Raw genomic sequence first — 20,073 nt, forward strand, 5'->3', positions numbered from 1 at the left:
CAGAGTCATTCATTTCTTTGTTTGAACTCTTTCATGAACTGTGATTTGGAATTTGATAGCCTTCATATGAAGGCAGAGCCTAACTCGCACATTAATTTTTATACACAATTGGTACAATGGTGACAGATTAGAAAATTCTTTTTGCCCCCAACACCCAGAGGCATCCGGCTGGAAACTGGCACCCACCGACTGCTGGTAGACACTGAACCACTGCTGCTTTGAGCTCATTGGCTGCCGGCGAGGACCATTCAGAGGCGCTTTTGTCTCATTGCAAAGTGAAACTGCGGAGCTCAGCAGCTCTGTTTGTGCTTCCAGAAAGATATAGGAGCAAAAGTATTTATTCCAGAGAGATGAAAACACACAACTACGGGCGCCAGACAATGGCTGCTGTTATTGATGGTCTTTGCATTACAGAGTTGCCGTCTGACTCTCAAATCTGCAAAATGTTTCTTAAAGTAGGAGCTCAACAAAAATGTTTAAAAGCAGAATTTAGTTTTTTCTGCATACATTTCAGTTCAGGCTTCAGTATTTCTATTATTGTACAAATAAGATGGTACCCTCTCTGAAAAGTTATATAACAGGGTTTGTATGTGGTTGACAAAACAATCTAACCACAAGGTCAAATTAGTAGCTGTTCCAGAGCTTTCTACTGTATCCAACAATCAGTCTCAACTTTTAAGCCGACAGGGATACGATGTCCTTAAAATCCTCAGGGAAAATGGGAATTAGAACATCTTTACACTTATAAAAACCAGGCAAACTCAATCTGCTAAAGAAGATCCTGAGACGCAGTCGAAAGCTCCTGAATAGCTACTAAATGGACCTTATGGTGAGATCGTCTTGTCAACAACTGTTTCCAAGGTCAAGAATGAACTTTTAATCTCAGGTTGATGTGTTGTAATTAATGGAATTATTAGTAGTTAATTAATCATTTATTAATGCTTTATTGAATCATAATAAACAGTTATAGGAATATGAGGAATATTTTAGGTTTTTTATTATAAAAACACATTTGATGGTGTTTATCTTCCTCCAGCAAAACTTTTTATTCAGCTCAATGGGTTATTAGAGAGCCAAAAACACACGTCCCTTTTATTAAAGACTTACTAACCTTTACGGGTTATTCAATGGTGAGTAAGTCATTAATAACAGGACATGGGTTTCTATTATAAAAGTCATATTTGTACTTGTATAAATCCATCAAAACAAGTTCTGTAAATAAGATGTTTAACAGATTTTGGTTCAGATGCTCTGTAGCAGAACGTAAGTGGTTGAACTGTTTCTTGTGGTGTCTTCTTAATAAATTAAAGGACTTAACAAAAAGACAAATCAGTTTATTGCTGGAGGACGATAAACACCAGACAAAGTGATTGATAACACTTTATTTTATGGGTCAGAGTTTTCTGAAAGTTTTCTGCGTAATTTCTTTGGAATTTTTCTGGAAAGAACCAATAATTTGGTTCTAATTACAGGGAAAATTGATTTTTTCTTTGAAAACAAAGCTCATTATAAACTCAAGTAAATATTAATTTACGATTGATTTATTGTTGGTAACTTTATTGTCTTATATATGTTGAATTGTGTGCTTGTTTGTAGACAAATCTTTGCATTTTTGCATACTCAGCTGATCTCTAGGTTGTGTACTTAACTGTAATTATTTAACTGGAGTGTAAAAATTCAAACAGTCTCTATTTTCCCTAAAATTAGAACCAAATTACAAGGTTCTTTGCAGGAAACTTCTTGAAAGGTATTTGAAAGTACATCGGAAGTGACATACCTGTATATAAAATAATTGTTTTACAACCTCAAAGTTGCCTTTTTTTGATGGATTATTGTTGATCTATCAGCCTGTCATTGATGAATGATTTATTAACCATCAATAAAGCCATTAGTTACAACTTATAAACACTAAAATATGTGTTATTAGAAAAAGGTTCCAACATAATTGTGGTTTTCAAATGGCTTAAATGCTTTTATATATACTGTACTATTTAGCAATGGTTACTACTTCTGCATCTGTTGCTACTGATACTGCTACATTTATATTACAACTAATACTACGATTATACCTCTACTACTTCTGATACTTTCCTCTTCTTCTGTACTCCAGTTGTTCTGCTACAGGCTTATATCTGGTCTTTATCTAACTCCGACTTCAACATTGAAGACTCAGTTTTAGACTCTGATGACTAGAGAACTAAAGCACCAAATGACCCGATTCATTGAATTTAATGAGGACTCAGTCATCTCAGAAATCAGCTTGACAGCATCTCAGCATGAACTTTAATGAGCTGGTTAATGATGTAAACCTAAATGTAAACAGCGGTTATGTAAAACATACAATCCTAACAAAGGATGGCTGATAAAGGCATGTGTTGTTTTTGAGTTTTGGTTTTTTAGTTGCTACTTTTTCCACTTTCCCAATACAGATGGAGGTGGATTTATTTGTAGTGCTGAAAGTAAGCTTGAGCAATATGATCATATATACTGTGAGACAATTTAAACTTATCAACAATAAAATATTTTAATAATAATATTGGATTTTTATATGATTTTTGGAGGTAACTTGATTTGTCAGGTATTTAATTTGCTGGATTAGCCAAAGCAAACATTTCTATTATTTTATTTTTAATTGATGTATTTTATGTTTTGTATTTAATTAGATTTTTTATGTATGTATTTTGTTTCATTTATTATTTGTGTTTATATTTATTTATCCATTAATTTTATTTATATCTTAATTTACATTTTTGTTCTAATCATTCTAACTGTTTCTCAGTTATTTTTTTACTGTGATATAATAAATACAATGATATAAAATACACATAAAAGAGTTTATCCATTTTGCCCCTGCCCATTGCTAAAAGCATTTAAAAATGGCAACTGTAAAACTCAACAGTGTCATGTCTTTCCAAAAAATTTACGCAGGGTGGATGCATGGATAGATACCACTAGAGGTAAATATTTTTATTTCTTCTCTTTTTATGGTGAACTGACCCTTTAAACTGTGAAAAATACAACTCTTTTATCACAATTTCTTCATATTCAATCAGTGTAAAATTATGATTGGCCAAAGTGGATGCAGTGACTTATGGAAAAGTCCATTTTATAGGTGTTATAACAGCTGATTTGTCATATCTTTATTATTCTGGATGTTTTCTGATGGTGTCTTTCCACATGTGTCCCAGGAGAAGGAGCAGCAGTCACCACCTGACCTGTGCAGCAGCAGCAGCAGCAGCGGCATGGAGGCAGAGAGATGTCTGGACAGAACACCTCACATTTTCAGGGTGGGGTTTCAAAAGCTGCATCAAGTTCAACACAATTGAATGTAGAAAAAGCAGGAAGTTAATCAGGTTTCCCTTCAAAATAGTGCTGAAGGCGTGTCGCTCATGGGAACACAAATGCTTGAAAGGAATAAAAGAACAAAAAACATATAAAAATACTAAAACTACATATAAAAGACGCACATATAATGTATATATTATAGTGTTGTTGAGAGGAAACGCTCTCAGTATTTCTCAGGAGTAAAGTTCTGTACACTCGACACAACATATTGCTGACATTGGAAGATTTTGTGATGCCAGTTCACATGTATCTCTGTGGTTTCAGGAAATTCACGTGTAACCTCAAGAAACAGGTTGGAGAGACTCAAGTGTGTGCGGTTAAAGGTAAGAAGAAGACTGTTTGACAGACAGATGACTGAAGGAGATAAGAAAGGATTTTATCTTTTATGCAGCAGTATGTTATGCACCACAATGGCCTCAAAATGGGATGATGTTTTTAAAATCTTCTCAAAATGAGGGAGTGCATACTTATAACAGCTCTCAGGGCGACCTGTAGCTATCATTGAGGACACTGAGGTCCATCAATCAATCAAATATTATTTGTAAAGCACCTTTCATAAAGATTATTGCAATTCAAAGTGTTCTACTGACTGACATGCTGATAATGCGGCAGAACAAATTAATTTGGGGGAGCATTTCTGTGTTTTAGCAACCTGGGGGACTTTACATTCTACTGTGCATTTAAAAATGTACCCATGACTGGCATCTTATATTCTGTTTTCTTTATTTTCATACTCGATATGTTTCAGTGTGACTACTTTCAGGATCTTTGTTCCATCAAGCTGGCTGGCAATGAGAAGAAAGCAGTTGCCATCATGTAGGGAATTGAAATTAAAGAAAATATAACTTAAAAGTTAACATAATAATAATAATTAAACATAAAAAATCCAAATATTAAGAAAAAGTCATTAAAGTCTTTTTGGTGTTTGGTCAATGTTTTCTGAAGGAGGTAGAGGTTCTTCTAATATCTAATTAAACACTCAAATGTTTTGTAGGAACAAGTAAACACCTACATTTTTGACCAGCCACCGACCAAACTGTAAAATTCTCTGAGTATTTGAAAACAGCCAACTGTCTAATTCTGTTTTAAATTATATAGTCTTTTGTCACAAAAACTCTCCAGTTTCAAGATATTTTGTCTAATAAATATTTAATTTAAATTCCTCTTCAAGTCATTAAACCCTCTTAAATTTCCAGAATTATCAGAGTGGGTAACCTTGGTGTCCAGCTAGCTAGCTACAACATTTAATGATTATCATTATTTTGATTTGGTCAATGAAATGTCAGAAGATAGTGAAAAAAGAATGTCTGAAACCATTTTTCAGAGCCTAAGAGGACATCTTGGAATTCCTTATTTTGTCCAACCAACAGTATAAAACCAAAAGATTATTACTAGTCATATCTCTATTATTATTATCGTAATTTTGTTGTTATTATGCTTCTCTGTGTCTCTCTCTCCCTTCTTCTTTTTCTCTCAACCCAACCAATAAAAGCAGATGGCCGCCCACCTGCAGCCCAGTTCTGCTTGAGGTTTCTTCCCGTTAAAGGGGAGTGTTTCCTTGCCGCTGTCGCCAAGTGCTTGCTCATGGGGGAATGTTGGGTCTCTGCAAATTAAAGAGTGCAGCCTAGACCTGTCCAAAAACTGAAAACAGATTTGTGTATCAGAACTATGTTTTTTCTTCTCTCCTCTCCCATTAATCATCTCACGACACTTCAGATTTATCTGGTGACCCTTTGAAGGGGCCCGACCCCTAGGTTGGGAACCACTGGACTAAACTAGCTAACCATATATAAAGTAGTTGAAACTAGCTCCACCTCCAGCAGCTACAACAGTAACATGCTGCTCTAGCTGATGCTTCAGTATTAATAATCTAATGATGTCATGTATAATAATATATAATATATAAATCAGTCAGAGGGACCAAACCACTACTTTTACTGCAGTAGGATTTTTCATGTAGGACTTTTACTTGTAATGGAGTATTTTTACATTGCAGTATTAGTACTTTTACTGCAGTAAAGGATCTGAAATTTCTTCTGCCTAGTAACAGATACGGGTCTTTTATTTTGAAAGTTCTAACAGGATGTGGCGGCTCTTCGTCCTGTCACTTCGGGAGATTTCGGCTCCGCTCGGAGAAACAGCACCGGACTGTATGGTGGAGAACCGTTTCATATCTTTACCTTTTTCTGGGGACCGGCTGTATGATTAAGCTACAATCTTCAATGAGTAAGCATATCCCAGTAAGTAACATGTTATTTTTATTTAACACTGCTGCCATTTTGTTTCCGTTTGTCTCCTCTTCGGCTTGTGTTGTAGTTGTAAATCGTAACCAGCTGGCCTTTCCTTCGGTGAAATCACGGCCTGCTCAGCGAAAAACCGGCTTCACATCACCGCGACTCTGACGCTTAACATTTAATTTAATACTTTTACTGTAACACGAATCGACTGAACTGGTGTTTTGGCGGTTATTAAAGCGTCATGAAAAGGTTTTGGTGAAATGTTCGTCATGGTGAGGAAGCGGTTGACGGCTGCGCAGCTCGGGGCTGGTCCTGGCTTAGTCACTCGAAGTTTCTGTCGGATATAATCGACGTATTTTTTTATTGTAAAACAAGCCAAACATTTAAATGACATTTCATGTGTGTTTTCTGACATAAACTACCTGTCTGCTGTTTTAACTAGGCGTCGTATTTGTCACCTGGAAGCAGCGTGTAACAGTCAGTCCATCTCACAGCTCCTCTATAGGCCTCTAACGCTATATGATGGCGCCCAGTCTGCTCACACAAAGGACACTTTACAGCCTTGTCATGAAATGCAACAACATGTCTCCTGTTAAAAAGACTATTATTTTTAATGTTTCATGCCTCTTCTTTTCCTTCTCAAGTTATATCACCTCCTACTTAGTCATTTAACCGCTTACTTTTAGCTAGCATGCAACATTTCCTATCAAATGCTGTCTTTCAGCAGGGAAATGCCGGATTAACAAAGCATACTTTAACAGCTTAGCTTTAGTATTTGGAGCACAAGCTGGAGAGAAATATCCCCACTAAATGGAGGGACATTCAGGTCTTTTCCATGTGAGGCAGTAAAAGTTAAAGTTAAATGGCAGTGAAACCAATTTGTGAGTCAGATTTATGATGGTGATGGTGAAGATAATAACAGAGTGGATGTTAAAGCCCAGCTGAAGGCCTCATGTTTGAGTTCAGCCTTCAGAGATGTGACCGAGATGTCAGGAATGACACATCCTTCTTCCTATTGTAAACTGGCAGCCATTAGTAAGGATATTACACAGTGCTGCAGTCCAAGTTTATATAACACACTGGCAGGTAGATTTCCTTTTTTTTTTTTTGCCTTTTCCTGCTGTCTTCCTGTGAATCATCATATCTGACGTTTTGGTGGAGGCTCTCTCGTCTTCACCTGTTCAGTATGGACATCACACCTCACAGTCTTGATCAACCTTGTCCAACACCATGTTAGAGCTGCAACGATTAATCAGTTAGTCGATCGACAGGAAATTAATTGGCAACCATTTTGATAATTGAATAATCGTTTTCAGTCGCTTTTCAAAGTAAAATTCTCAGATTTCAAAGTAAAACGCCAACAATTCTCAAGTTCCAGCTAATAAGACGGCAGCTAACGATTATTTTCCGTTATCAGTTAATCTTGCTGATTATTTTCTCAATTAATCATTTTGTCCGTAAAATGTCATCTTGCTTTGATGAAGGTCAGATAGACCGAAAACGTCAAAATAAAGTGAAACACTGCAGAAATCTCTATCAGTTTGTTCATAAAATGTCAGAAAATAGTGAAAAATGCCCGTTATAATTTCCCAGAGTCAAAGATAATGTCTTTAAATGTCTCATTTTGTCCAAACAACAGTCAAAAACCCAAAGACATTCCCTTCAATGTCACGTGTGACAAAGAAAAACATTAAATCACCACATTTGAGAAGTTAAAAAAACCCTATTATTCGATTATCACGATAGTTTCCAGTTAATTTTCTATCAGTCGACTAATCGTTGCAGCTCTAGTTCCAGCTTCTCAAATTTAAAGATTTGCTGCTTTTGTGTGTGATATATGGCAGTAAACTGAATATCTGTGGGTTTTGGACTGTTGGTCGGACAAAACAGAACATTTTTAATACATCTCCTTGAGCTGTTGGAAATTATAAAATACATTTTCACAATTTTCTGGCAACTCATAGACTGAACGATACACTAACACGTGGATATAACTTTAAATATTTACCTTTGTTTGATTTCATGTCCTTTGTCTGGAAAAAGTTGCTTTTTAAGGCCTGATTTCAATGTATTTGAATGTAAAGAAATTTTTTTCTATTATTATGCCTTATATCTTGTGTGTGGCATAATTGGATGGTGTCTGCAGGAAACTCTTAAAGATAAAGATTGAATTTTCTTCTTTAAATTTGGTGTAAAATGGGAGCTCTGGAAATAATCCACTGGGGTTTGACTCTGAGGCAAGAGAATACAAGACTCTGGATGCAGTATGAGTATTAATGCCGATGTCGGGCTGTAAAACATATTACTCCACATGGGTGAAATGTGCAGATGGAGTCTGGGGTGTGTATGATGCCACAGTGTGACAATACTGAAACGTCAACAACAGAGAAGGTTGGAAGATTAAAAAATTTCCAATATCAGCAGTTTAAGTAGGGCAGCAACTGAACGGATATTTGTGGTTACTGTCGAATCTGTTGTTGTGTTTTCAGTTAATCCTTTGTTCTGTAAAATGTCAGAGAGAGTCCAACGTGCTGGATTAACAGTCTAATGTTTTCCATTTATAATGCTTTACAATGAAGGAAAATCAAGCAAATATGCAGTAATTTTTGGTTGATATCTCACCTTCATCAATCAAATGAAACCCAACATTTAGTGTTGGTGTTTTGGATTTTCTGCCATCAAACTTTGGCCAGTTATGTAAGGTAACAAACAAAACTTTAACTATAAAGACAAAGAACGTCACCAGAAGGGCTGCAACTAACACTTACTTTCATTATCAGTTCATCTGTTGATTATTTTCTTGATTAATCAATTAGTGTTTTGGTCTTTCTTGTCAGAAATTGGGGTTTCCCAAAGCCCAAGATGCAACCTAGTCCACAACTTAAAGATAGTTTACTGTCATAAAGGACTAAAGAAACTAGAAAATATTCACATTTAAGAAACAGGTTATAATATTCTGTCAATCAGCTGTAATCACTAGTAGCAGTTTAGTTGTTTTTCAGAGTGAAACATACTTTTAAAAGCAAGAATCTCAAACCAAAGAGCACCTGTGATGCATTCAAGACACACCAGAATCCAACAGAAGCTCTCTGTGTCCTCATGTTTTGTGTATTTTTTTTAAAAAGCCTCCTCTTCTTCTTCTTCTTCTTCTTCGTGTCCCCCTCCCTCCCCCCCCCCCCTTCCCTCTGTGTCCTGCAGCAGTTCTGTGGTGTTCTGGGTCACACATTTATGGAGTTTCTGAAGGGCAGTGGGGACTACTGCCAGGCTCAGCACGCCGCCTATGCAGACGAGTGAACAGCCAAACTCACCATCGATCCGACGCACTTGAGCCACAGGAGGGACCCCCGAAAAGTTGGCAGGACCGGGACGCCTCCCAGAACCAGCGACAACTCGGCCTGGATGGGGTAACTCCACCCGCTGCACACTGCCCTCGTCGGCTTCCGCCTGGCCAGAATCAAGGTGGAACCAGCCTTGTTTTTTTTTTTCTTCCTTTTCTTTTGTTTTATTCTAAAGGAGAGGGTTCTGAGTTTTGTTTTTTGTTTTTTTTCTGATTGTCCGCCCCTTTTTCGGCCGCCAACTCCCCCCACATTTCCCCCATCGCCTGTCGCAGCCTTCATATTTTTTTTATTTTTTATTTACGCCAACCTCGGAAGAAGAACGAAGGATTTCTGTTTCTGGGTGTCTGGAAGCTCATTGGACCTTTTTTTTTGTTTGACATTCCCTCCGGGTTTAACTAAGTGTTTACATTAGTGTTTTTACTCTGTGGAAGACATTCTGGTTTTGTTAAGTTTTATTTTTTACGTTGTCACAATGGCTCGTATGAACAGACCGGCCCCTGTGGAGATCACCTACAAAAACATGAGGTTCCTCATTACCCACAATCCCACCAACGCCACCCTGAACAAGTTCATCGAGGTGAGCCTCATTAGTTAAAAGTTGTCTCATTTAGTCAGATGTAATTTACAATTTAAAGTAGTTGGTTTCTAGAAATTGGATTTAGGGAACATAAGGATAAAGATAATTTGTTCAGAAATATTTTGAGTAAAAAGGAGATAACGAAATATCTGAAGTTGTCGCAAGTTTGAGTTAGATGACAGAAACTGGAGGACAAACCTTTATTCCAGAGTTGGATAATTAGAGCAGTTCAGTGTATTTTTATTGGCCGCCTACTTTCATCATAATACCTCCTTTTACGTATTTCTTTTGTTCTAATAAATCCCGTAATGTATTTTTTTTTATAGGAGCTGAAGAAATATGGAGTCACCACCGTCGTGAGAGTTTGTGAGGCCACCTATGACGCCACCCTGGTGGTGAAAGAGGGAATCCAGGTTCTGGTGAGTCCAAACTAAGCGGCAACCTCCGGGGCTGTAAAATGAAGCCAAAAACTGCAGTTCCTTGAATGGCCACTTGAGGCTTTAAAAGAGAGAGACCCATTAGTAGATGCATTATAAACGCATATGTAAAAATATGTACCCCTAGGCAATTTATAACTTCTTTCATCTTAGGCCCGTAAAGGGTGAAAAATATGTATATATGTATTAAATATGTATTTGAAAGGTTTGGATATTTTAAGGGTAATTGAAAACTGTTAGCTAGCTGATGAAGTTTATGCTAGCTGTGAAGGAATACTCACCCCTGCTGTTTCTTTGACATGTTGACAATATCAGCAGTCTTTGCAAAACCTCACAAACACTAATCCACAATTAACCATTAACAAATCCGTAGTACATCCCAATAAATTGGCAACCAGATGTATTTTACAACTTCTTCACGACCAAGCGTTTTTATGATACGAAGTGAAAGTCAAGTGGCGACCACTGGGGCTGTAAAATGAAGCCAATGCGGAAGTGCCAAAAACTGCAGTTCCTCGAACAGCCACTTGAGGCTCCAAAAGCGAGTCAATCCCCATAGACCCCCAGGTTAAAATGCCCAACTTTACAGCAGAAATAAACATGTTTACAGCCTGGTACAAACAACGGTTTTGGTCTCTTTAGCTAATTTCTCCTTTCATGACAACTGTACGGGAGGTGAATTTTTCACCCGTTTAAATTTTATTAAGCCGTAAAGTTATGCATAATGAAGGACATGGCTGCTTTGAGTGACAGGTCCGCCAGCCGCTAGGTGGCTTGTTTCAGCCATTCGGCCCGCCTCTTTGCCCATTCTTGATTGGCTGGGAGTTAGACAGCGTCACGTACTGCCAAGATGGCGACGGCTAGAGCGGCTCACTTTGAGCTTCAAAACCGCTCTTCAGAAACCAACGGGTGACGTCACGGCAACTACGTCCATATTTTTATACAGTCTATGGTTCAAACCTACAAACCTCTGAGCGTGATTTGATTTATTTAAACTAGAAAGTGTCAATGAATAAAACATAGTTAATAAGGTCTAATGATTCTTAATTACAGGAGTTCTGATCAGTCAAACAGAAGTTAAAGCATCTTTAGCTTCTGTACTGTGAAGTATTTCCCAGTGAAAGGAATATTTGAGCGGTGTACAGTTACAAGAGGGATTTAAATCAAATCTTTCGCATTCGATTGGACTGCTAAAAAAGTGGGTGGGGCTTACAGAGTGTAGCGTGACACAGCGTCGTAGAGAGAAACGGAGCTACAAAGGACTGTTGGCTCCACACTCACCCAAACCTGTTGTTAGATGAGGAGGATGACGAGGGAGAGATGAATGAATTAGACCTCTGCCACATTGTTCTGGAAATGAAAACAGTTTCTGCCCGCTGATATCCAAACACACATCTCTTCCTGTCTCTCTCCATATCGCTCTGGTAGCTTCTACGACCCACAGACGGTAAAAGGTGTGGTTTTATATGACCGGTGTGGCGGCCAGCTACTCGCCCCAAAGTCACATTTGATTGGATGAACTTTTTGTTAACGTCCCTGAGTGCAGGATGAGTCATCAAACATTTGAAACCATTTACAGGGAGAGAAAATACAGATTTATGAATACTCAGATACTGCTTTTCTGACACGTATGTGGCAAATAACAAGAGAGAAATGAACATTTAACACAGAATTAAAACTGGGAAAATGTATTTTTCATTTCATGGGGCCTTTAATAGCGGTTTACAGACTGTGTGAAGCCTGATTCTCCTTTACAATAGTTCACTACATGTTTACAATCAGGTAGCTACTTTTTCCCGCCGGCTGGCTACTTCAGTCCTGTGATCTGAATGCACACTATTTATCATTTTCACCATTTACTGTTTGTCCCAAAGAGTTGAAATCATCACAGTCCTTCCCAAACACTTCAAAAAACACGTTTCTTTGCTTAAAGATGGATTAGGTGATGAGGCACTTATAAATTAGTGGATTTAATCTGTTGATGATTTCTTGTATTGACTGTTTGGTGTTTAAAATGCCACAAAATAGTAAAAAAGAAAAAAGCAGTAACCTCAATTTTCCAGAGCTCAGGCTGACATCTTAAAAGTGCAGGCTTTGTTCCAACAACAGTCTAAAAAGGAAAGATGTTTCATTTTATAAAAGCAAAGCTGAAACCAGGAAGATGAGAACTCCAGCAACACTTAGTTGACCGACGTGTTTCGGCTTCATCAGGGTCGTCATAAAACACATCACAAACAACATTTAAATAAAGTAAGTTGGGTATGAAAAAAGGTATAAAAAAATATATGTAAAAGACAACCAATCATATACATCCAGACACATATCAGCCAATGGGACATCTACAAAGATGGCTTGGATATATGGTCATGTGACTTCAGGCCAATCGTTGTCCAAGGTTAACAGAGGCAAGGGGACATGGGTGACGCCATATTTGGTCCATTAACTAGAAAAGTGCAACTAGTGGATGGTACTTGGGTTTTTTGTTCATCAAAAAATGTGCCTATTAGATATGGCATACATTTAGAAACACTTTGATTGAGATAATAATAATAATAATAGTAAAGATAAAAGGCTTTATAAAGAGCTGTGTATAGAGGGAGCAGAAAGATGTATAATACAACAATATAAATTGATAAAAAATATCAAAAAGTAATTTAAAAAAAGAAGCTGAAACCAGCAAATGTTTGGTTTTATATATAATAAACAAATTTCTGTCAATTTAGTGATAAATTGTTTCAGTACAGATTAAATAAAGTGTCATCCAGCAGCTTTTTGCCTCCCTCAGCAGCATTTTGTACTGAATTTAATGACATATGAACAGATAGTTTTGTATTTCACATCAACTTTTTCTATCTCTACCTTTTCATAAATGTGTATCCACTAAGAGAAATAAAATGAAATGTCAAATGAAGATACAGATGGAAAAACAACCAGCCTACAAGCGTCCCTCCCCCTACAACAACATTTTTCTTTCCCTGCAGCCGGGTTCAGCCCTCACACTTCTTTTGTTTTGGTTTCCAAGAAACTGGGCCAATGATGTCATTTCCCTCTCTCTCTCTGCCTCTTCTCCTCCAGGATTGGCCGTTCGACGACGGCGCTCCTCCCTCCAACCAGATCGTTGACGATTGGCTGAACCTGCTGAAGCTGAAGTTCAGGGAGGAGCCCGGCTGCTGCATCGCTGTCCACTGTGTGGCGGGGCTGGGGAGGTGAGCTCTCGCCGTCGTTAAGATTAAAGTATTATGTTCTTATCAAGCGGCAGCATTTTATATTTGACATGTGATCTCTGCTGGCGGGGATGTGACACGTGTTCTGTACTGCAGTTTTAGTCATTTTATTTGTCATTTATCATTTAAAACTCCAAACGTTTTACTGGTTCCAGCTGCTCATATTCACTAGTTGTTGCTTTTCTTTGCTTTATATTGTTATAAATTCAATATATTTTGGACAAATAAGCATTTAAAAACATTTCCTTTGACTCTGGGAAATTGTAATTCACCTTTTTCACTGATTTCAGACATTAAATACATTAAACATTTAATTGATTAATCAAAAACACAGACAGACTAATTGTAATGATACAATAAACAGCTTGATGCAGTTATTAGAAGCCTTTACATTATCTCATTTTGATGTCTTAAGACTGGTAACTACATGTAATTTTATTTAACCAGGAAGTCTCTTGAGACACATGATCTCTTATTACAAGCGAGACAATAAGTGTCACAAAGTTAAATAAAAACACAACAACAACATAATAAAACAAGGTCAGAGAAATATGAGTGAGATAAAGCTCGACCAGACGTAGATAAGATGTTGGTATTGACAGATTATCTGTTCCTCAATGAGTCATAGTTATTATGAATTCATATAAATAACTGATACAAATTAAGACAGATGTACAATCAGTTATTTATATTATTGATTAATTAAGTCTATGAAATGTTAAAAAACCGCCCCTGATGATGTCTTCATGTTGTGTGTTTTGTCTGACTAACGGTCTAAAATATTAGAAATATTCAATTAACTTTCATATATTTAAAAGAAAAACAGCAAATCTTCACATTTGAGAAGCTTGAACCATCAAATTTTTGGTATTTTTGTTTGAAAAATCACAAACAATTAATCAATTATCAAAACAGCTGCAGACTAATTTTCTGATGACGAAGCAGAACAATAAAAGTGTTAATTTAATCTTTTATTTTTTACTGTATAGTTGTTCCTACATGACGTCACTCTCAGACACCAGACAGGTTGTTTTCATGCCGTCTGCTGAGTTTCCAAAATAGCCGAGCGTCGTCTCCCTGAACTCTTTAATTAAGTCCTCGTACAGACAAAGCTCTCGTTCACATTCAGCCTTTAATTACTTCTGCTCAGTCACAGATACGGAGGACGCCTTCACATGTTTTTGTTTTTTGCTGATTCATGAAAGTCTTTCTGAAACCGGACGAGACGAAACCCAAACAAATCACTGAACTGAGTATTTTTTTCATAAAACAATGTGTTTTCCTCGCAGAGCTCCTGTTCTGGTCGCGCTCGCCTTGATTGAATGTGGGATGAAATATGAAGATGCTGTCCAGTTCATTCGACAGTAAGTCAACATGTTATATTCTCAGATCAACGTTATGTTTACCTGGTGATTCTTCATCTCACAGTGAAACTGATGCCAGATTATTTTGGTTTATAACAGTGATGATTTTATTTCCTTAGATAATGATTTTTGGGGTATTTAAGAGATGACAGGAAGTGATGTAAGAAGGAGATGGTGAATGACATACAGCCTTAATGGGAGCCCCAACCATATTGATATTTGAGTAATTAAAAGTATCAGACCATAAATCTGCTCTTATTGTTTACTTTTTCAACAAACACATAAATATTGTTATCAATGATTCTTTAGCTTTGGTTTTATTAGTTCATTGTCACTAAGAGTAGTACTCAGTTGGACATTTTACTGTTGGAAAAATAAACTCATCAGTTCTCTCAAACTATGTGATGGTTTCTAAACAACCTCTAATATACTTTATCTTTATTTATATGCAGCAATTTCTTGTTCCTTACTGGCTTAAATACACAAATATGGTCAAATCAGCTGATAATATCGACAATATGTATCAGTTAGACACTAATTTTGAGATCTTCCTGCTTCGTTCGTGAGTCATATTGCAGGCAGGGATGGATCAGCCGTAACTGAGATATCAGTTAGTGATTAAATGGCAGAAAGTTGAGGTAGTGATGTGTCATTGATTAAAATGTCTTCAGGTCTCACTGCTTTGCTTTGAAGTAATCTGGATTTTCTTAGAGAGTTAAAAATGACAATATTTTGGCATTTTATTTTAACTAGCTGCATGTTATAATGAGGAGAGGACGATATGGATAAAATAACTATACAGGAATGTCTGTTTTTTACCCGACAAATCCAATTACTTAAGTCATATAACTAAAAAGTCTTTTAAAATCCAATATGGTCAAATACATTTAAAGATGTTGAATGAACAGCTACCAGTTTATAAACAGGATTTTTTGTCCTGTTACGTAAGTAAAAAATTACAGCATGGTCGACAACTTCATACTGTCAATACACAATCATATCGCTCAACCCGGAATATGTTGGAGAAAATGGCTCATAAGGTGGATAACTTGGTGCGTGAGCTTGTGATTTTGTCCCAGCGGCATCTCTAAAAGAATAAAGACTTGTTCTGTAAATTTAATATTAAATGTTTGTTTAAACTGAGCTGATTTGATCTCCTGTTGTTTCCTCTCAGGAAGCGTCGAGGAGCGTTCAACAGTAAGCAGCTGTTCTACCTGGAGAAATATCGTCCAAAGATGCGTCTGCGCTTCAAAGATTCCAACGGCCATCGCAATAACTGCTGCATCCAGTAGAGCCAAACCCTGAGCCACGCCAACCCCCCCAACCACCCCACCCCCCCCAACACACACACACACACACACACACACACACACACACACACACACACACACACACACACACACACACACAAACACACACAAACAACTGACGAGTTCAATTTAACCTCGCTAGCTTATTACCTGGCAGGCTTGTTTTTCTTAGTCATTGTGTTGAAGTATTTTTCTTTGGAAAACCATGCTTGGTAACTCTACTGTCCCCTTCCCTCTCCAGGTTCAAAATGAAGTGTCAAAAAAATTAATAACAAAAAAAGGAAAAACAAGAGTTGTGTGAACCGGAATCACCGTGTTTTCTCTTCATGTGCCCGTTTAAAAAAAAAAACAAACAAAAAACAAAAAAAAGAAATTGGGAAGGGCAGCGCTGAGTCGTGTATCATTGTAAGCGTCAAGATGTCGGAGTAATTGTTTTTCTTCAAAACGCATCCCAAAGATTTGATTGGCCAGTGCGTTTACATTGCCTGAGAATGTGCTAAAAAAAAAAACAAACAAACAAAAAAAATTTTGATTTCATGTGAGCAATTATGTACCCCGTTCAATTTTAGGGTTCCGTTTCAAGACTGACTAGAAAGAGGTATGCCTTCCTTCAAATCAGATGGTTCATCCATAAATGCCTTACAATCGAAGTGGAAACAAAGGCAATCGAGGCGGGAGTCGACTCCCGCTGGCATTTGGAAAAGGTGTTTCATTTTTCTACTCGGAACAAAAAAAAAAAAAAAAAACAACAACAATCGTTGCCTTTGTCTTGTGCAGGAAGTCTTACACACTTATCTCCTTTCAGTAACTATTTTTTAATATAAAAATGCTTAATTGTTGCAATATTTGTCAATTGAAAGTCTAGGAACTCGTACTTTTTCTGTTCTCTATCAAACCTTCTGTTTACTAATTAACTGCCATGTCCAAAATGTGATTTTTTTTTTTTTTTTTTTTTCTCAGTTTGTTTTTTTTTTTCTTTTTTTTGCTTCAAACTGGACTTCCAACGTCTGCGATATTTTGTATGCCTTTTTATTTGATGTCTGTAACTTAAGACTTGGATACTTGATGATTTTATGTATTTGAAAATGTGTACTATTATTATTAGGTTGGCTATTTATACTATCAATGGATGTGTGATTTAGTACCGTGAGCGACAAAGTTGTACCTGTTCACCAACTTGTGAGAGTACATTAAAATGATACACTGAAAAACTACAAACTGTAACGGCTGGTTATTTTCACTGTTTTACCTGTTTATCTGTTTCTTTTGTTATATTTTACAAAATAAGCAGCACAGAATAAAACTGGGCTTCTCTTACAAGAGACAGGAAGTAAATTAATTCATTATTTAGAGAAAAAAATTGTAGTTTTGAGTTTTTTTCCCAGAATATAAAAGAGTGTGTTTTGTAGATTAATCTAATATGTAATGTAATTGTTTTTCACTTGACACCGTCATCACACTCCATCTTTTGTTATTAGTAGACCCCTAGTGGCTGAAATTACATATTGTGTGTTTAACCTCAGCAATAGAAAAGGGGGATTGATCTTCGTGAGGAAGCCTGACTATAGTTGCTAGGAAGGTGGTTGGAGGCAGATTCAGACTCTTGTTGAACGAGTAAAAACTGATTTATTCAGTCCAGTGAACCAAAAGACAAACAAAAAGGTGTCTCAAAAAATGAAATTAACACAAACAAAAATCGAAGTTAACTAGCTTAACTCAGGATAAAGCAATCTAAGGCATGATCATGTGCACACAGCTACACCGTCAACCTCTAATTTCTGCCCTCTCCCCTTAAATAGGGTCTCCAATCTATCAGGCAGAACCATATTTATTGCAGGGGTGTCCTTTCCCTTATGCCACCTGGCATATAACAATGCTACTTGTATCAGTCAACATTGTTTACACAAAACACATCCACAGTATTAAACCTCAGCCTGAGCCAAAACAAGTACATATCATATCAATACTAAACCAAACATTTAATGAAATAACATAAATCCCCCTATACTTGGTCTAACCCAGTGACATCACTGATGACATAACCCGGTGTATAAATAGAGGAAGTAGTTTGGTGCCTCCTCCTTTTGTTTGTGGAGCACATGGTGGGAATGGTAAGTAACAAAGAAAATGATTAACTAATGAAATGCAGAACTTAACCAGTAAACAATCACTAAACGTAACAATACTTGTCTGTGTTGCTGGTATGTGAACTGTAACCAAACATAATACAAACCACAAACAAACCCGGGATAGTGTGTGGCTGCAAGTTACAGATAAATGCCGGATCTATGGCTAAACAAACTATTAACAAGCATGGTGGCATTGATGGTGAAAATAGGAACAAGTGGTGTCTTCTCACCCACTTTGTCACAATCTTGTTAATATGAAATCACACCTTTAATCTTTTTTTAATTCTGCATTTGATATATTAACACAAGACCACAATTGCATGGAAATGAGTACAAACAAAACATACAATACAGTCATAAGAGAAGAACGGCACCTGGCAGGAATGAAGTACAATTAACGTATTTAAAGGAAATGTTCACAATTTTTCAAGTTTGTCTTTAAAACACTATTCAGGTGCCCAAATGAACATTGAAACAGGTTTTTCTTGTTGTAATCAGTCTTAATGTTCTTTCCTCTTTCTTACTAATATTAAAAAAAAACACTTGTACCTTGTCAACTGGAGAGTTTTTACCACGGCTCTTTTGAGTCACTGTCCTAGCTTGATTGTCGCTTTGGATAAAAGCATCTGACAAATGACACAATGTAATATAATTATAAATGTCCTGTTCATACTGGCCATTAAGATATCTGTTCCTAATGCGCTTGCAGAGTAACTGATGAGGGACAAAATCCACAGTCCTCATTTTGTGCAAAAAATTTAAGACCTCAGTCGTCCAAATTAGTGAAATCGATCAATATCTTCCAAAGTTTTAGTTATTTTTAGTACAAATTTCCCCTTTTTGTTACTATCTTTCCACTGCAGCTTAACAGGGAACCACAAAGAGGGAATTTTGTACTAGAAAGATGTATATATCTACTTTATTTTACTAATTCAGATTGTTGAAGCCTCATATTAGTGTCAGATAAACTTTTAAATACATTTTTGCACAGAAGGAAGACTGTGGATTTTGTCCTCCATCACTTCCATTGTAAGTGCATTATGAAGGGATCTTCTAATGGTCAGTATGAACAGGAGGAATGATTACAGCAAGAAAAACATGTTTCAATGTTCATTTGGGCTCCTGACTGTTTCGACCTCTGTCCTTTAAACAAATTCTTCAAAAAGGCATCAAATAACTTGATATATCTGACTATAATAACAAAATTAATTTAAACATAGTTGGATGGTTTAAAATATACTTCGACAAGTACTTTTCTCTATCATTCAAACAAAACGTGATATTCTTCCTCCAGACAGCTGTCATTACAGGTTGCAGATCCTCTTATTCCTGTCCAGTCCTTTATAACTTCCAGTAACTTTGGGAACTGTGGTGTTGTTCACCCTGAAGTTACAAATAGCCAGTCTGTAATTTTGGTTTTCATATAATAGGTACTTCTCCAGTTTAAGCTCATGTTTAAATTCTACATCAAGATCCGGCACTGACATATTTTGGAGCTCAGTTTGCCACTTTCAATATGAACCGATCCTCTAATATCATAAATCACTTTGGTGCTACCTTTATTTATTCATCTCCTTGTTCCATCAACATCCTCTTCAGATCCTGTTCTGTGTTTCTTCAGATAAATGACCCGAATCTAAACACTGAACAGTCTCATGTTGCTGTTAGAAGTCCTGAGAAACCGTCATGCAGCTTTAAGTTTTATTCAGCAAACAAAACCAGCAAAGAAATGAAGTTTATTGTTCCACGGTGAGGTTTAAACTGTTAAAAGGATTCTAGGAGATTTTAATTGTTGTATGAGGTTGGTATTAGTAGCTTCTATGATGGTGTAATAGGACTGCTGCCATGTGTTTCGCCACCTTGTGGTCATTTTTAAAATTACAGCTTTAGGGTTAAAATAGTCCCAAAGCCATCTTCCTCTTCTATTCCTAAAGATCATTTAAAATTTAAATCTATCTGGTGGCTGAAGTCTGCAGCTGCTTCTATTCATGTACTGGTGCAATCTACTGAAACTGATCCAACACAATTAGAGAATATTGTTTGGATTTCATTAGAGAGATTCAAATAAGGAGAGAGATGTTAGTCACAAGAAAACCTCCAGTGAAGCATAGT

At 36.8% G+C, this 20,073-nt stretch overlaps 1 protein-coding gene and 1 long non-coding RNA gene across 2 annotated transcripts; one reads left to right on the forward strand and one right to left on the reverse strand.

Annotated features, from left to right (window-relative positions):
• Window positions 1-5,585: 5,585 nt before the first annotated feature.
• On the reverse strand, window positions 5,586-8,773 carry LOC137180205 (uncharacterized). The gene is made up of 2 exons (XR_010927925.1): window positions 6,005-8,773; window positions 5,586-5,916 (listed from the first exon to the last, which is right to left on the reverse strand). It is a non-coding gene; the product is annotated as an uncharacterized lncRNA (long non-coding RNA).
• A 591-nt stretch (window positions 8,774-9,364) lies between these two features.
• On the forward strand, window positions 9,365-16,587 carry ptp4a1 (protein tyrosine phosphatase 4A1). Its single transcript, XM_067585497.1, has 5 exons — window positions 9,365-9,497; window positions 9,824-9,916; window positions 13,010-13,140; window positions 14,448-14,522; window positions 15,697-16,587. Exons 1-5 carry the CDS (start codon window positions 9,393-9,395, stop codon window positions 15,812-15,814), a joined length of 522 nt encoding a protein of 173 aa, XP_067441598.1. The 5' UTR covers window positions 9,365-9,392; the 3' UTR covers window positions 15,815-16,587.
• Window positions 16,588-20,073: the final 3,486 nt, after the last annotated feature.

Source organism: Thunnus thynnus, chromosome 3, assembly GCF_963924715.1.
Source record: "Thunnus thynnus chromosome 3, fThuThy2.1, whole genome shotgun sequence".
NCBI classification, from domain to species: Eukaryota; Metazoa; Chordata; class Actinopteri; order Scombriformes; family Scombridae; genus Thunnus; species Thunnus thynnus.